The 17,388-nt window shown below is 46.0% G+C and overlaps 3 protein-coding genes across 3 annotated transcripts; 1 reads left to right on the top strand and 2 right to left on the bottom strand.

Annotated features, from left to right (window-relative positions):
- The first annotated feature begins 194 nt into the window (after positions 1 to 194).
- On the top strand, positions 195 to 1,930 carry LOC137908789 (prolactin-releasing peptide receptor-like). The gene is made up of 2 exons (XM_068753211.1): positions 195 to 607; positions 1,297 to 1,930. Exons 1-2 carry the CDS (start codon positions 195 to 197, stop codon positions 1,928 to 1,930), a joined length of 1,047 nt encoding a protein of 348 aa, XP_068609312.1.
- A 1,430-nt stretch (positions 1,931 to 3,360) lies between these two features.
- brf2 (BRF2 RNA polymerase III transcription initiation factor subunit) lies at positions 3,361 to 5,567 on the bottom strand. Its single transcript, XM_068753304.1, has 4 exons — positions 5,420 to 5,567; positions 5,284 to 5,343; positions 4,886 to 5,207; positions 3,361 to 4,153 (listed from the first exon to the last, which is right to left on the bottom strand). The coding sequence occupies exons 1-4, from the start codon at positions 5,565 to 5,567 to the stop codon at positions 3,361 to 3,363; spliced, it is 1,323 nt and encodes a 440-aa protein (XP_068609405.1).
- Positions 5,568 to 6,208: 641 nt separating this feature from the next.
- Positions 6,209 to 15,488, bottom strand: rab11fip1b (RAB11 family interacting protein 1 (class I) b). The gene is made up of 6 exons (XM_068752478.1): positions 15,136 to 15,488; positions 10,308 to 10,732; positions 8,573 to 10,235; positions 7,397 to 8,170; positions 7,057 to 7,171; positions 6,209 to 6,931 (listed from the first exon to the last, which is right to left on the bottom strand). The coding sequence occupies exons 1-6, from the start codon at positions 15,486 to 15,488 to the stop codon at positions 6,734 to 6,736; spliced, it is 3,528 nt and encodes a 1,175-aa protein (XP_068608579.1). The 3' UTR covers positions 6,209 to 6,733.
- Positions 15,489 to 17,388: the final 1,900 nt, after the last annotated feature.

The following is a 17,388-nucleotide window of genomic DNA, read 5'->3' as shown; positions in this document are numbered from 1 at the left end:
GAGTTTAATAACGTGCCCTTTGCATCGATATCGAGAGGGACCATTTCAGGAAAAACATCACTGAGGACATTCCATTTTGTAAATGCCATGCCATTCTTTCTAAAAAAAAAAAAAATTCAGATTTTCATTTTGAACTGAGCTATTTCGATGCAAGCCTTTGTCCGTGTGTGTTTTGAACAGTCAGCTCTGCTGTCATGGAGGCTAATCGCAGCACCTCGGACAGACCACAGGCTGTTTATGAGGTCGCGGTGCAGAACAACACCAACCACAGCTTCCAGTTTGCAGATGTGGCCCTGCTGCAGACCTTCAAGCCCCTCGTCCTCCCCTGTTATGTGCTAGTAATGGTGGTGGGGGTCTTTGGGAATTACCTGCTCCTGTATGTCATCTGCCGAACCCGCAAGATGCACAACGTCACCAACTTCTTCATCGGGAACCTGGCCTTCTCTGACATGTTCATGTGCGTGACCTGCGTGCCCTTCACCCTCGCCTACGCCTTCAATCCGCGGGGTTGGATTTTTGGCCGGTCCATGTGCTATCTGGTGTTCCTCATCCAGCCAGTCACCGTCTACGTCTCCGTCTTCACGCTGACTGCCATCGCTGTGGACAGGTGGGTGGAGAGGGGCCACGCCACTCGTATCTCCGGTGGAAGTTTGTATTGATTTCTGAAGGTTGAAGGCGCTTCCCTTAAATTAGCTGTGAATTTTGGCAAAGAGATTTAGATTTTAGCTAGAAACTAAAAACAAGGATTTAGGAAATTATGTCATTTATGACCATTTCACATGATGAAATACGTCCTTAGGGATAAAGAATAATCAATGTCAGATTTACTAAGGACATATACATATATAATATATATAAAATGATTCTTTATATTTCTCTGATACGAATAGTCAGGTGGTCACCGCATGCTTACATTTAAAGTTCAAATGAAGTGTCTTGATATAAAGTGAATTAAAGGGTCACTTTTTTAAATATTACTATTATTATACAATTGCACTTCCAAAAAGGCCAACTAAGTTAAGATTCTATCGTTTCTTACTGACATCATCTCATAAGCCAAACGATAAATAAGTATTGGATCATGATTAATCAAATCAAACAGGAGTTCCTTTGTTCTATGGAGAGAAATTTGTGTCTTTTTATGCAATCAAAAGTAATGGATTTGCAATTTAAAAAAACATTTGCAAACAATGCTCTTATTATCTATCAACATCATTATTTTTGGTTACAAATCTTTTTTTTGTTTGATTGCATAAAAAGACACACATTTCTCTCCATATTGTGCGCTCTGTCCAGATATTACGCGACAGTTCACCCGCTGAAGAGGCGGACCTCCGTGCCCACATGCGCCTCCGTCCTGGCCGGGATCTGGCTGCTGTCCTGCGCACTCGTGGCTCCGGCCGTGGCTCACACCTACCACGTGGAGTTCAAAGACGAAGGCTTCACCATCTGTGAGGAATTCTGGCTGAGGCAGGAGACGGAGAGACGCGCTTACGCGTACAGCGCCCTGCTGGTCACCTACGTCCTGCCGTTGTCTGCCGTCTTCGTGTCTTATCTCTGCATTACTGTCAAGCTGAGGAAATGCGTCGCTCCCGGCAACAGGTCGCAAGACCAGGAAGGCGCGCACCGAGCGCGCAAACGGAAGATCTTCCGACTGGTTGCGCTCTTGGTGTCGGCCTTTGCGCTCTGCTGGCTGCCCATTCACGTCTTCAACGTGCTGCGAGACGTGGACATCCGCCTGATTAACAAGCGCTACTTTTTGCTCATCCAACTGCTGTGTCACCTGTGCGCCATGAGCTCCGCTTGCTGGAACCCCTTCCTTTACGCGTGGCTCCACGACCGGTTCCGCGCGGAGTTGCGGAAGATGCTCGCGTGTCGCCATCGCGTCAGAGTGCGCGCAAAGCGCTGCGCTGCCAGCGCGGTCCTGTAGAATAGAATAAATGGCCTGTCGGACCTTCCGGCGTGGAAATCGTTCTGTCGGAGTGGTAAGACGAATTAGAAATAACGCGTAAAAGCAGGTTGGGGTCTTTTTACGCAATCAGAATCTGAATTCCTGAAACGAGTGATGACCTATCCATTACATAGCATGACTATAAAACGAGGAAAACGCCAAAGGGTTCACGCAGGGGTTAAACAGACCAGAATAATCCCACGTGGTGGACCACCTCAGTAACAGATCAATAGGTTGCTGCAGAAATATCACCAGACCATTCCAAGCAAGCCCGGCTATGGCGTTCCGAGATACTTCGTATAACGGATCGATGACAGAGCAAAGATTCATCCTCGGAGACCATGAAATCAAGACATGGCAAATTCATTCGGGGTAATCTGGCCCAGCAGTCGTGTATAATTCCTCTATAATCCAGGGTAGGACGGACACACCGTCCAACGCCTGCCAGGACAACCGGTCAGGCGAGAAGATAAACGTTCAAAGTTTATAAGACGTGCAAATAAAACCTCTTGTGCTTGTGCGTATGAAATATTTAATGTAGTCATTTGTGGCTTTGCTTTTGTGTCATTTGTTTTATATTGTGAGTCTCTGTGATTGGTTTGTCGTATTATTACCAACAGTTCTCTGTGGATGATGTGCTTTTGTGATGAAATGACAAATAAACATATGCAGCGACCTTCCTGCTTCAGACCGACGCCACTGCAGGAGAACCGGACTTACATCCACTCTTTCACCAATTCAGCAGCAGGAAGGAAGAATTTGTTCTGCTTCTCAGCCAGAACGGTTTAGAACCGAGTGGGACAATCAATGGACGTCCTCGGTCGTTTCAGCGTCCTTGACGCTTGCAAACAATCACAATGACTGCTGCATATTATTATTCCTGCGGTGAGACAGCCTTGCTTAGCGCTGCCTCGGTTCAATTAAATTCCTGTTCCAGAAGACAGGGCAGTGCAACAAGGTCCTGGATTCATTGATCGATGTGTTCTACACCTACGAAGGCTGACATTTAATCACCATCCATTAATGGTGCACCCCCCCCCCCGGTGGGACCCGCTCATTTATTGAGACAATGAAAGATTCTTTTTCTCTTTTATTTAACACATAGAATCACGCTGGCATTCCGGGTCCATTTAGGAATCATGAAATGACTCGGCCTCGTTCGAGCACTTGTCGCGGTAGAAAACACGGCCGTTACAGACGAAGGGTGGAATCGTGTGGTTTAATTCTCAGCTTCCACAACTTGTAACAGAGATCCTTAAACTGAATTACTGCATACAGCTTTTGGCGCATCACTGGTGGAAATGAAAAAAACCGGCGTCCTGGATTAGAGCAGGCCTAAAGGAGAAACTGCGTTATAGAGCTCAGAACCCCGATTATGCTAATTCAACCAGGAATCTACCAACAGCTGGTTAAGACTTGTCGCTCTGAGACGAGGACAATATCTTCTGAGTCAGAGAAAAGTCCCGAGCTTCTCGAGGAGTCCGTATGTACGAGTCTATTTCGCTGTCGGAGATTTCCTCGTCGCCAGTCACATCCTTGAGCTCATCCCGCGGCGCTCTCCTCCTCCTCCGCTTAGGGTTCGTCACACAGGGGGGAGCAAACAGAACTCTCTTTCCCCAGTTCGGTTCTCGCTTCTCTTCACTCTCCGTCTCAGGTGCCGCGTGTGGATTGTCACTTCCAGCTCCTGGTGCCTGGGCTGCTTCTGTAATTGGTTCCCTCTGCTCTACGACATCGGGGGGGTGGGAGGGAACCGTCTCCTCGGCGCGAGAGTCCCGACACTCGGCCAGCAAAGCATCTTCATGGGTTCGCAGAGCCCTTCTTAGCAGGGCGAACCTGTTCTGGAGAATAACCTCCACCTGTTGAATGGCGTTGTCTGGGGTCACCGTGTCCCTGACCCAGGGAATCTCCTTCCCCAGTTTACACAGCACCGCCTTTATCTCTGTAATTCTCGTCGAAGCAGGCTTCTGCCGACGCACTTGGGCAATCTGGCAGAATTTATCCAGAGACACTTTCAGACGTCGCTTGTTTGGCCTCAGGGATTGCCAGGCCAAATAGGTGGCGGCCATCATGAGGGGGGCCGGCCTCCGACCGGTCACGATCCAGGCGTCTGCCGCCAGCTCCACCAGGGCCACGGCACGCTTGATCAAGTCCTTGTAATCCTCGGCCAGCTCTTCAGGGACGTGCTGCGAGGTAATCTTGTACCTAAAAGAAAGAAACAGCGTCGTTTAATGAAAGAGGAGCCACTGATTCAGATCTCTGTCGGGGGGGGGGGGTTCCAGCTTTCAAAATATACAGCTCAAACTCGAGCTGGTCATTTTTCATTTGTTTGAGAAAAATAGTCAAACACAAATCAGAATTTTCCACTTGATCATTTGTAAATAAAAGCTAAACAGCCATAAATTAAAACACGCCGGGGTCACATCAAAGATAGTCTGATGACCATGAAGTTACAGGTTAAACCAAAAACACCTGGTCTCATAGTAAGGGATGTAAAAGCAGTTCCACGATGCGCGACTCAAGAACGAGGAGAAGCAGCCGGAGTCCAGCGGGGACTCGCTTGATGCAGACAGCCGAGACCAGAATTCAGGTGAAAAGGACTCAAAAGGACTTCACGCAAAGAGCGACCAGAACCAACGTTGTTGCTGCACAGAGCCACACGAATAAAAACAATATTCCAAAGGTTGAAAGGTCAACGAACCCTAATAATAGTAATAACACATCGTCATACTTTAAGTACTAGCCACTCACTTTATAAAATGTCTAGGTCCAAGCTATTCTCTATTTATCTTAGAGATCTAACAGTTCTCGCGCGAGCGAGGAAGAACTGCCTTTTAACAGACAGAAACCTCCGATCAGACCCGTCACATAAAGGACTCTCTTCATGTCCCCCACAAATAGAAACATTTAGAGCGCCGTCCGTTCTTCTTCTCTTACTCCTGACAGTGGGCCTCCATGACGTCACTGACGCCGACGACCGGAGCCTCGATGTTGAGAACCTTGAGCATCTCCTGGTAAACCACTCCTACCACCAGCGGGCCGGCGTCCAGCAGGGAGCTGATGGTTCCCATGGTGACGGGCCAGTTGCGCAGCCTGCTGCTTACAAGCACGCAGCAGCCTCCCAGAACCTCTTTCTTCTGGAGGCTCACTTTGAGGAAGCTTTCGTGCCGATAGGCCTGTTTGAAGTACGTCTTCGAGAGCTCTTGGATGTCTCGGCTCACCCTGAGGATCTGGCACAGAGCAGTCACACGCTGCACGCCTGGAAAAGACACAACAGCCTTCAATTTACAGGCTGCCGTGACGTCACGAGGTCTGCCTGGAAAGGAAGCCCTCACCTTTGATCAGGTTTGGGCATGGCTTTTTGGCCTCGGCCGTGCTTCTGCTGTAACTGACAACTAGAAGAAGCACAGAGTCAAGGAAACGCTGAATTACGACGTTTAGACGTGACAGACAGAACGTCGCTGTTCGTACCTGAACCCCCGACCGGGTCGGGGGCCAGCACGCCCCCCGAGATCACGGAACCGCAGTCCACGCACACCAGCTGGGCCTGAGAGTACACGTCATCGTCTATAACATTCGAGGACCCGCAAGCCGGGCAGCTCGAACCTGCGCCAGGCATCTTCTAAATCAGGTCCCGGCAGCAGGAAAAAAAAACACGAAAGGCGTTAAAAAGGTGTTTCTAGTTGTCGAACAAACGTGGAAATAAATAAACAAACAAACGACGGTCGAATACAAGAACTATTAACAGCCGAAGGGCGTCGAAGGGACGCTTCTGAAGCAACCAATGTTGTGATGTGGGCGAGTGAAATGTGCCCGAGTAGAAACAACGCTCAGATTATATTTGTTCCGCGCACTGTTTTTGCCTGACTGCCAACTCAAAAAGTCAGGGACGAATATTGACCGACGTTTATGGAATTTGACACAATCATGTAGGGTGCGGATCTCTATTTTACCACCGAATTTAATCCAGATCGGAACCAGATTTTGGATATAATCAAGATTATCTTGAAACATGGGGTACACCTGCGTTTTTGGCCTACTGTGCATTTATTATGCGAGCTACTACTATTACCAGTAGTATTGTACTTTCTTCTTGTCCCCTGAGGGGTCACCACAGCAAATTAACCTTCTCCACTTCACCCCGTCCTCTAGCCCCGTTTCCTAGGAGCTCCATCCTCAGCATCCTTCTACCAATAGTCGCTGGAAAAAGCCCTGAAAGAAAATAACTATAACACCAACTAGAACACTGCAAATTATCTCAGATTTTATTGTGCATATTTAAATAAAGTGCAGCGTAAAATTTCAGTGTGCATCATGTTATTAGTGCAAGCTAAATAAAGTGCATTTTGTGGGTTCATGTAAAACAACGTTTACAATTGAAAGAATCTACGTAACTGTTCATTTGTTGACATTGTGATAAGGCTCTTTTTCATTGCAGGTATCTCGGAGACAGAAGTCAACATTCGACAAAATCATTATTTTTTTCAAAGACATTAACAACAATTAATTAGGTTTTACCGATTGGCAAATTTCAACATTCGACAAAATAATTTCTGGAGAGACTTGCTAAACAGAAAAATAGTTACAGCAAATTTGCCTTGTGTACATCTGCAAAAGAAAAGTGCCAAAAATATTACTAATCATGTAGAAAAAGGTCCTTGTAATTACTAACATTGATTGCTGGAATTGCAAAAGGCTTCACAAGTATAATTTTACAGAATATACCCGAAACGTTATCGTTCATTTCCCCGGTACGTTGAACTTAAACTTTAAATGCATGTACATTTACTTTAGAGAATTCACGGCCATGAGAATACTCGGTTCCTCCTCTATTATACGCATAATGAGGTTGTCAATATACAGCTCCAGCTCCAATATCTTTTTATCTTTCTCCATGAGCTGGTTGTCTTGTTTAAGCACCAGAGAGATGAGTTCCTTCTGCGTCAGCTGGGAGTATGGACCTTTCATCCCTTTGTCATTTACCTGCAACAGTGCATGAAAAAAGGTCAGCAAGCTTTGCATATAGAAAAGGGAAATATTTCTGTTTAAGCCATTTTTGATACCATATTAAAAATGTCTGAAATTAAAGTGCGTATCAAAGCATGTACCTTTGTCAGCTCCTGAAAGTCATGTAAAAATCCCGTGGATTTGTTTTTCATTTCCTGCGGAGCGGCTGAGACCGGCTGCTGTTCCAATGGGCTGAGAGGCTTTACCGGTTGAAGCCTGCAAGGACGAAGAAAAGAAATGGAAGAAAAGATCAAGTCGGGAAACGCTTGGTTTTGAGAGTAAAGGGGTGTTTGAGTGTGAAGATGTTTGAGATGTATAATCACAGCAAGATTAAACGTCTCAGATTCTAAATGATACGACATGATATTGTGAGTTAGCGTCACACGATCGCTTTTATATTCAAAGATGGAGTGATAATGCTGAGGAACCGAACCGCCTCACCTGCGTACAGGTGCAGGAGGCTTCTCCGTCCTCCCACCCGTCTTCTCCTCCTCACTCTGCACCATGGCAGCCCGAGACTCTGGAGTCTGCTGGACCTCCTTAGGGTCACCTGGTCGGGTCAGACCGCCGTCACGTCCAGCTGCGCCCGCGTCGCCTCCATCAGCGGTCTGCTGCGCGGCGGACGCCTTCGCAGGAAAGGCGGGAGCGCGGATCTTCTTCGAGGATTTGACCTTCACTTGAGCGACAGCGTCATTATCGGCAGGTGCCGACGATTGGACTGAATAACCTCGAGCTGTGAGCACGTTTTCATCTTCATCTTCATCTTCAAACGGATTTAACCCATAAACAACCGGCTCCTGTTCGACCTCTGAGCCACGTTCATTTGGAACGTTACCACCAGGAGACGGGACGGCCCTCGGTCCAGAAGATGGCCCCTCCTCCACAGTCAGAGGTCGAGACGGCGCCGGCCGTTTACCGCGGGTAGCTGCATTCGCCGTTCCTTTGGAATCGTTGCTCTGGGTCTGGCTGTTATTTGCAGGTGTTCTACTGAGAGGAGCGATCACCTGGACGGATCGCTGAGGAAGAACGCCGCCAGCGTTGAGGCCTTGGTCTTGGTTCCGGTTGTTGCTTTGTGCATCTTGTAGCGGAGATCGGTCATTCTGGGCCTGGCTTCTTCCTGGAGGCTGAGGAGCTGGCCGCTTCTCCCGTTGAGAACCTAAAACATCCCTTTCATCAATGGAAGCCGTCCTTCCAAGAGATGACGCAGTTCGACTCCTGGAAACGAGACAAGTCTGCATGACATTTGAGAAGATCAAAGCATTTAATTGACGGGATTTTATAAAGGAATATGAAATACTCTAATGGCGGAATAAAATAACTTCATAAAGAAGTGCTCCATCTGGCTTGAATAACTGCGGTTTATAGGATGAAAGTGATCAAACGTTCACGTTGCAGCTTGCACTTTGTTTTTATTCCTACAATATAAAGAAATGTCCATGTAAAGATCTACTGTTATCTCATTCACATGTTTCACTGCACGTGCCCCACGGCTTCATCCCACTTGATCGCCTCATTGATCAGTCCAAAAACACAACCACCAAGTTCCATTTTTTTTACAATGTTAAACTAAGAGGAAATAAATGTACCGCACCCCCCCCCCCCCCAGTCTGGACTCACCTTTGTGGGAACGCCGGCTCTTTAACAGTCCTCATGTCCGGTCCAGCGGGCGACTCCGGATCCTCTTCAAAAGGATTCTTTGAAAGGTTTTCATCGAACGCGTTCGTAGAGGCGATCTCTGCAGATCTCATCCCTGAAACTCGGCCTTTCATTTTACTTTCCATCTGTTCTTTTACATTTCCTGTACGTTTCTTGTTTTCCAACTTTTTGGCCTCCTCCTTTTCAGTCCTCCTCCTCTCCTCCTCCTCCCTTATCTTGCTTTCCTCTTCTTCAAATCTCATCCTGTCCTGATTTCTCCTCTCTTCCAGAATTATCTCCTCTTCCCCCTCTCTCCGAATCCTCTCCTCCCCCTTGATTCTCTCTTCAATCTTTCTCCCCTCTTCCTCTTGTCTCTTCTTCTCTTCCTGAATTCTCTCATCTTCCTCCCTCCTAATCCTCTCCTGTTCCTTGACACGCTCTTCTTCAATCTTCCTCATCTCTTCCTCCCTCCTAATTCTCTCTGCCTCCTTGATTCTCTCTTCTTCAATCTTCCTCATCTCTTCCTCCTGGATTCGCTCTTCAATCTTTCTCTTCTCTTCCTGAATTCTCTCCTCTTCCTCCCTCCTAATCCTCTCCTGTTCCTTGACACGCTCTTCTTCAATCTTCCTCATCTCTTCCTCCCGTCTCTTCTCATCATCCTTGACTCTCTCTTCAATCTTTCTCGTCTCTTCCTGAATTCTCGTCTCTTCCTCCCTCCTAATTATCTCTGCCTCCTGGATTCGCTCTTCTTCAATCTTTCTCTTCTCTTCCCGAATTCTCGCCTCTTCCTCCCTCCTAATTATCTCTGCCTCCTGGATTCGCTCTTCTTCAATCTTTCTCCTCTCTTCCTCCCTCCTAATTATCTCTGCCTCCTCGATTCGCTCTTCAATCTTTCTCCTTTCTTCCTCTTGCCTCCTCTTCTCTTCCTGAATTCTCTCCTCCTCCTTGATTCTCTCTTCTTCAATCTGTCTCCTCTCTTCCGCTTGCCTCAGTTTCTCTTCCAGAATTCTCTCCTCTTCCTCCCTCCTAATTCTCTCTTCGAACTTTCTTTTCTCTGCCTCCTTTTTGACTTTCTCTTCCTCAGTCCTCCTTTCCTCTCCCTCTAGTCTTATCCTCTCTTCCTGGGCCCTTTTTTCTTCCTCCATCCTAACCATTTGCTCTTTGTCTCTTTGCCTCTTCTCTTCTTCCTCAAGTATCTGTCTTTCTCTCCTTCTCTTTTCCTCAGCCTCTTCTTGTCTCCTAACCCTCTCTTTCTCCTCTTCTTTCCTCTTCATCTCATCCATCCTGATCCTTTCCTCTTCCTTCCGTCTCAGTCTACTGTCCACCTCTTTTCCATTCTCTCCATCAGCCGTCTCTTCCTCTTCTTCCATCCAGGGTGAACACTGTCTCGACGTCCTTAGTGAATCAGCAGATGGAGTAGAACCACGTGGGACATCCTCCACGGAGCCACGTCCCGAACTGGCCAGACTGATGTTTGATCCGGCGCGAGCGATCCGGGGTCGGCGCTCCTCGGAGTAGGAAGGACTTCCATTAATGCATACGTTACTCTGGTCTGCAGCTCCGTGTTTCTGTTGTTCAGAGGCGGAGTCTTTGCTCTCTGAGCTGCCTGAACGTTTGTGTATCTTGAACGTGAACTTCTTTTTCCCTGCAGGACACGGTCAAGTTCACGTGCATGTAATGACAGCAGAAACGAAGGCAGGTAACGGTTGCTCCTTACCTTCGGAGGAGTCCACATTTAGACCAGAGGACTGGCTGCCGCTCAGAGAGGAGTTCTTCAAAGGGAGAACCGACATGGACTGGGAGATGTTCCTCTGCAGGTTGGACTTGGTGGAAAATAACTTCACCTTGGGCTTCTTCTTTTTCTCATCCTTCTGTGCAGCTTCCTCTCCGTTCCCGTTTCCCTCCTCTTCGCTGTCCGTTAGAACCTGAGTGACGGATGGAACCACCGCAGACGCATCATCCGATTCCCTTTTCTTGCCACGAACCTTGTCCTTCAGTTTGCCCAGGCGGGATCTGGATTTGCCGGCGGCAGAAAGGTCGAACATGCTGGCGGTCATGTTGTTTCTCATGAACTGGATGTCCACAAGCACCTCCCCCCTGTCTTTGTCAGCTTTGCCAGACTTGTTCAGCAACTTGAACCATCTGTTGAGGAGAAGCAACAGATATAATCCTCATATTTTAACAGCCATTTAGCAAAGAGCATCACAATGTCTTGTTTCATGGTTGGTTCTTAAACGGGAACATTCTTGGACATGCAATAACTGATGTTTAATCCCTACCTTCTCCTGAATGGAATATTGTTGCCCTGATAACTGACTGGTGCTAAGCAAATCGTGTTCATTGCATCTGCACCCCCCTGGGATTAGTCATTTAATCATACCGGTACTTTATTTCCATTCCTGCATACAACATGAGACAATGAAAGTAGGAAATATATTGTTATATTGCAGGCCTGCTAAGCTACAGTACCAAGTTCTGCTTTCATGCATTCATTACGGTTTAAAGGTCCATCGCTCCCCCAGGTTTGCACAAAAACAAGACGTCAGCTGGAGAGAGTGACGCTAACTGAGCTTGTTCTCCTACAAGTTAACATGAAGGATGAAAACAAACCTTCGTCACTGAAGGAGAAGATTACGTTTAGTCATTCTGTGTGGAAACTGTGAACCAGCAAACTGGAAAATGACTCAGCAGCCGCTTGAATGTTTTTGGAGAGTCTACAAAAAGCTCCAACCAACCACCAAATATGTCGATGCAGGAAATCGAAATAATAATCTTGCATCCATTGAAGACTTTTATTTATTTATTTTAAATGCACGTTCTGGCTACACGAGTCACTTCGAGTCGCTTCCGGACATGCAGGACAGTCAATAATCCCATTGGGCCCTGAAGCAGGTATGTTTTTACCAGATTAGACGCTGCTGGTCACAAAATGCAGATTATTCAGGTTCACAGAAAGCCAATCTGTTATCAGCCTCAGCTCCACCCAAACTGGATGAAGGTGCCATGAGACTCGATGTCAGCAGAAGCAACGCGCTTTAAGGTGGACAATAAAGCAGGTCAGGACACAAACATTAATGCCGGCAACAGTTTAAACTAGCAAAACTAACAATATTAAAAACAAAGGTTTAAGACTTTCATAATTTCTGCAACTAATTTCATGGCCCAACACGAGGGGTCTCGGAGCAATTTAACAGAACGACTCAAAAAGGAACAGTCAGCATAAAAAGTGCTTATCAAGCATAAATCTGAGGACAGCTCACAACTGAACAAACAGCGCAGACTGACATCCAGATTCCTGGGGAAGTGAAGAAACAATGAGGGTGTTTGTGTGTGTGTGTTTGTGTGTGCACAGAATATATTTATGTGCAGTAGCTGCACCAAAAACTGTTCTTGCCATATGAAAGAAGAAATCTTGAACAGATTTCCCTCAAAGATTACTTAACAGAACAATTTAATAGAGTGCCTTCCTCTCCGTGGTTCTGAGTAATGTTCTGGTGGGGGTCCGGCTCGTCGGCCTCCCTCAGGAATGCTTCAGGTATGTGGCAACGACAGATAAAGGAGGGAGAGGCATTTTCCTGTAATCTGACGGGGGATGAGAAAAGTTGAAACGGCTCCCCTGTCTCCAACTGGTAGGATTTGTAACTTTCAGGCCTCGACATATTCTAATGGGAATCTACTTCTCAATTTGCCTGATAAATGTCCTTCAGCAAAACACAAATAGATGGACCATTCATTCATTTATCATCCAAAACATATTCACCTTATTTTAAGGGTTTGTTAAACATGCCAGCTTTGCCGTTTTGAAGATGTTTTGTTCGTAAAGCTCTGCAGAACGGAGCGGAACAGCACAGTGTGAACTAACATTGAGTTTATTATATTGCTTGAAGGTCTCTTTCTTATATTTATGATTGCAACAAATCTGCATCCAACCTTCCATTCAACAGTAAGATGCTGAAGTCAAAAGGAGAACTAGTGAGAGAGTTCAGTTTAAATATAAGGGGAAGTTGCAAAAGTGAGTTGTGAGCAGGAAGAAGCAGCAGAAAGGCCTTTGGCCGAACATTTCCTTGATGATCCCCTCAGTCAGTCAGTAATCCAACACCGCCGTGAAGAGGACAAGGTGCACTTTGTATTCTTCAGGCTTTTTTTTATTTCATATATTTTTTGCTGCACAGACAGAGCAAAAGAGAGAATAATGCATGACTCCACATTCTGTAAATGTATCCCACTTCCTGCATGCACACATCCGTCCCTGTGACGCCTGAGTCACTGATAAGACAAAGGCCCCGGTGGTTCAAACCTTTATCGCAGAATACAGCTGTGTGAGGAAGCCAACTGAGCAGTGATGGAATCCAGGGTTTAGTGTTACAGAACGCATTTGTGGGTTGGAGAGTAAAAAAGAAAACGAGATTTAACAGGATGCTCGAGTTCGAGCGCTGGTCCTTGCTGGCACTAGTAGAGATCTATGTAATGATCAAACACTTACTTTTACAATAGTGAATATTCAAATGAAAACATTCCATTTGTGTGAAAAACTAAACAAGCACAGACCTCCCCCAAGCAGCTCATTCCCCTCCTAACTGGATTTACACCGTCCACATGGTGATCTGGATCAGCACCAGAAGGTTCTAGATTGTTCTTGGTATCTTTATACACCAATCATGAAAAGTAAAAGTGTATCAGAGCTGATGTGTATTCTTAACAGATTCTTGAATCCATAAATGGGGTTTAATGTTAATATTTAATCCTGACCTCATTCTGGATCAGATCCAGAAGACATTTTACATGACAGTGCATATCAGACCCCTTTACAACTGATTTTTGCTGAGTGAATTTAATGCATATTTTATAAGAAAAAGCCTCCGTTATCAGTAAATGGGAAAATCCAAAAATACATTTTGTATCCAGACAGGTATCCGGATCGCTCTCAAAATTTAAATGGGATCCAAGTTAGACGAAGGCCCATCTTCAGATTTTTTTTTCATCAAGAACCTCCTTGTGGAGGTAACTAAACGGTCCTGCTGCTGGCAGCTTGTTGCACATGCGTGTAGTTCAGGGTCAGTGGTCGAGCCCAGAAAAAACTGCCCTTGCACGACTGTTGCTGTACACACGGGTCAGCTGTTTGGTATTGATAACAGTCAGGACAAAGCAGGATCTGAACTTTAGAAGCGCAGTTCTCGCACCAAATTAACAGTTACCCATAGAGCTGGCGTAGGTTAGCGCAGCATGCGGAGAGGAAGGATAAACCAGTAAAACCAGAGGAGCAAGCAGAGCACCCTGGAGAGCTATTTGTGGTGTGTTTAAATCAGATAATGTAAAATCTTTCTGTTAATATGAGCAGAAAGCAAAGTTACATTGTTTAATTACGTGTACACATGAGCAGCAATGACCCACAACCAAGGAATCAACGCGTTTGTGTTCATTCGAGCAGGTTGGAAGGTTTGTGAGTTAAATAAGATCAGAACAATAAACCATTTTTCCATGGTCGGTGCGTCTTGGATTTCAGCACATCTTGAAATAAACCTTTTCTCTGACAAACAGAACAGCAGCTTCTCTCTCAGCTTAACGCCGTAGGTATAATCACGATTAATGAGTACACGGCGAGACCTGAGGAGCCCGTTCACTGCTATTATCAGCAGCAACGCAGGACGGGCTGCTCTCCTCAGCAAAGACAATAATCACTCCAGATAATTACTTCATCTTTTGTCATACGGAGGAGCACGGTGGCATTCCCTCTGTGGAATGCCCCTGGTGTTGACAGTCTCAGTCATGGCAGACATGCCGGATGGGATCCTTGAAGGCTGCCTCCGAAGGAACAAATCCTTTAAGCTGCAGACTGCGAGTCGGAAACGTTCACAAGTCAGGCGCACAGAAGCAGGTGCGTGTGTGTGTGTGTGTGCGTGTGTGTGTGTGCGCGTGCGTGTGAGTGTGTGAGAGAGAGCAAGAGAGAAATAATCACCTCACTTGAAATTAAAAGGTGTAAAAATCACAGAAGGAAATTATTAAAAAAAGAATAGCTTAATTGAGTAAATATTTATCCTGTATTCTGCAGATACTGCATATTTTTAAATATAATAATAAAATGTATTCTGACAGAAGCATCCAGGACAGATTCCCTGTTGGGAATCATTATTCCACCACTCAGAGATTCTACATATTATCAGAGCTCGGATACACTTATTTAAATGGATTTATCTTATCTTCAGGGTCAAATGCAGAAATATCTGAAAAGTGAACAAACTATAAACTTCAGATTGGTTTCATTTCAACAACGATCTCAGCCAGACACCAGCTCAGTGAAGCCAGCTCAACTTAATGTTAAACGCTATTTATTTTGTGAAGGATTAAATGTCTACTTATTGATTAGCTGAATTAAAGCGTTTTCAATGTCCTTATATTACTGATACGACGTGATAAACTAAATCTATTTAAAACAAGCCGAAACAAGAGATCTTGTGACGGCTAGTGCTTGACCGACCTATTTAATGGATTATTGCATAAACTGATATTTCCCATCGGTCCATGCGCCCTGCTGTGCGCGCACTTACTGGGTCCTGTTGCGGGTTTTGTCCTCACTGAGCTGCAGCAGCTTGATGACGGCCTGTCCCAACGGTTTGTCCGGACCCACCAGGGCCCGGTGCAGGACGTGGACGCGCAGCGTGGAGCGCTCCGCGTCACCTCCCCCGCCGTGCTGCAGCTGAGGCAGGTCGAAAGTGGCCTCTTCCTTCCACATCGGAGCCACGCTCTTCTCCTCGACCGAGGTCTGATACTTCTCCTTGCCCACGGCCATGAGCGCGTACGCGTCGTTGGTGCCGCTCTTCCCTTTGGCCCTGAGGCCCCTGGCTTGGCGCACCGTTACCTGGACGCTGGTGGGACGCCACGGCGGATCCACGAGGGCCATTCCGGAGCGCGGCTCGTTTAGGTGTTAAATAGAAACGCAACTCGCGGCGGTGCGCCCCGCGGACTCACGCAAACTGGACACGAATGAGAAGTTTCTCTGTTGGCGTCGTTGAATTCGAGGAAAACAGCTGATGGGGCGTGGTTACACAGACAGTGTGGCACAAGGACACGCCCACAGATTAAAGTCCATTGAACCTTTTCGTTTGCGGCAGGGATTAGGCCACACCTGATCTCCGTTGACACCTTTCACACCCATCCGCGTCATGATTGGCTGATGACGTTCTCTCTTTCAAGTGAGTGGCTTTGTGTTCATACAAAATGTGATGTGCTGTAATCATTTAGAGTCCACGTCATCGTGACGTCACTGTCCTTCTAATCCAGGTGCGCAAAACACGAGACGGGAAACCTGACAGGTAAGTGATAGAACAGTCCGGATTCAGTTTCTGTTGTAGCAACAGTGTGAATCTCTATCGGGCTGCAAAGCCAGTGTTGGGATTTCATTCCACTTACAGATCCGGTGAATCGATTAGGATAAAGATTCAATTAATATGAGAATGTCTTCATGGAAGATATCTGAATTTTAGACTGCTGTCTGAACTGAATGTTTTTTTTTTACATTTGGTTTCTGTGTACTGAAATGGACTGAATACTGACCCCTGCTGGTTGAGAAATGCAATGACATGGACATTTTGGACTCCCGGAGCTCAAAATTCGTCAAATAAAGATGATCCTAACTGCCTGAGAGAAACACAGCAGTCCTGAAATGTGGAGCCAAAGAGTTGAGCTAATTAGCACAATGTCGATGTAAGCTGTCTGGTACCAGACACCTACAAAGGCCTTTTTTTAATAAGGCTGTGTACCTTTCAGAATTAGAGAGAGAGACAGAGCGAGACCCATCCATGTTTCAGTGTAAAAAAAAAAGAATCTGAATCCACTCCTCTATCTGCCCCATGTGTATCAGGTTCGATTGCTTTAAGACTGGGGAAGCTCAGCTTCCCGTAAAATATGTACCGCTGTGTGTACATTTCTTTTACTAAATATGCACTAGAATACCTTCATCTTTTGTTCAGAATCAGCTACATATCACAGGCCACTGACACAACATTTGTTTTTATTTTTTATGTTTGCATCACAGTTTAAATTCTATTTATGGGATGCAGGTATGGCACAGACTGCCAGCCACTCATCCTTAGCGGATGAGTAGCCATGCCGAATTTACTGCTGTTCCAGAAATCACCTCCCGACTCAGGATTATTCCACAAGATGGAAATATCCTCAAGTGAGTAAAATGGACAGAAGTGCAAAAAACAACAACAACAACAACAGCAGTGCATCTGATTCAAAGCTGCCCTATTTTTTACAGCAACACGCATCATCACTGATGCGTGTTGCTGATGCAACTTCCCGTAAGCTCTTGTTTACATCAAATAGAGCAAGTTTATGGCTTCATGTTGAGTTGAAATAATTATATCACAACACAAACCTTCTGTGAAGATCAAGATGGACTGTTGGTTTTTAGAAGCACTCCGCCTGAAGCAACAGAAAACGCAGGTCTGAAATGAAGTAGAAGAATAAAGTAACAGAGTGTGGAATTGCTCTGGTACATTAGACATCAGTCTGTGCCAACACAGAGAGGTTGAGTACATTTAATTAGTTACTTCCACTGTTGGAGTATTCGTCACAGTGGAGCTTCAGTCAGGAGCAGCGTTCAGAGCGTGCAGTGCTGCCTTTCGGCCGCTAGGTGGCTGCCTTAGCCTTCTGATCCATAAAAGCAGCTGAGAGAAGAGGATTTGACCATGTCTCACTGATCATTCCCTTTAAGCATGAACTATTTGTCTAAATTACTCAAAGAGGAAACGGTTCATCTTTAATGCCACAGTCCTAAGTATAGAATGGGACAT

This window comes from Brachionichthys hirsutus, chromosome 19 (assembly GCF_040956055.1).
Source record: "Brachionichthys hirsutus isolate HB-005 chromosome 19, CSIRO-AGI_Bhir_v1, whole genome shotgun sequence".
In the NCBI taxonomy this organism is placed as follows: domain Eukaryota; kingdom Metazoa; phylum Chordata; class Actinopteri; order Lophiiformes; family Brachionichthyidae; genus Brachionichthys; species Brachionichthys hirsutus.
The sequence above is the reverse complement of the archived record's forward strand: the minus strand, read 5'-3'. Positions and strand labels throughout refer to the sequence as shown.

What these genes read in the sequence shown, in the direction of transcription:
- LOC137908789 (XM_068753211.1), top strand. Translation starts at nt 195, where the DNA reads ATGGAGGCTAATCGCAGCACCTCGGACAGACCACAGGCTGTTTATGAG. An exon ending in ACTGCCATCGCTGTGGACAG is followed by an intron (nt 608 to 1,296) that starts GTGGGTGGAGAG and finishes CGCTCTGTCCAG; the next exon opens with ATATTACGCGACAGTTCACC.
- brf2 (XM_068753304.1), bottom strand. Translation starts at nt 5,567, where the DNA reads ATGCCTGGCGCAGGTTCGAGCTGCCCGGCTTGCGGGTCCTCGAATGTT. An exon ending in ATGCCCAAACCTGATCAAAG is followed by an intron (nt 5,208 to 5,283) that starts GTGAGGGCTTCC and finishes TGTCTTTTCCAG; the next exon opens with GCGTGCAGCGTGTGACTGCT. An exon ending in ATGGAGGCCCACTGTCAGGA is followed by an intron (nt 4,154 to 4,885) that starts GTAAGAGAAGAA and finishes TCTTTCTTTTAG; the next exon opens with GTACAAGATTACCTCGCAGC.
- rab11fip1b (XM_068752478.1), bottom strand. Translation starts at nt 15,488, where the DNA reads ATGGCCCTCGTGGATCCGCCGTGGCGTCCCACCAGCGTCCAGGTAACG. An exon ending in GAGCCGGCGTTCCCACAAAG is followed by an intron (nt 8,171 to 8,572) that starts GTGAGTCCAGAC and finishes TCTCGTTTCCAG; the next exon opens with GAGTCGAACTGCGTCATCTC. An exon ending in CCTCCTGCACCTGTACGCAG is followed by an intron (nt 7,172 to 7,396) that starts GTGAGGCGGTTC and finishes TCGTCCTTGCAG; the next exon opens with GCTTCAACCGGTAAAGCCTC.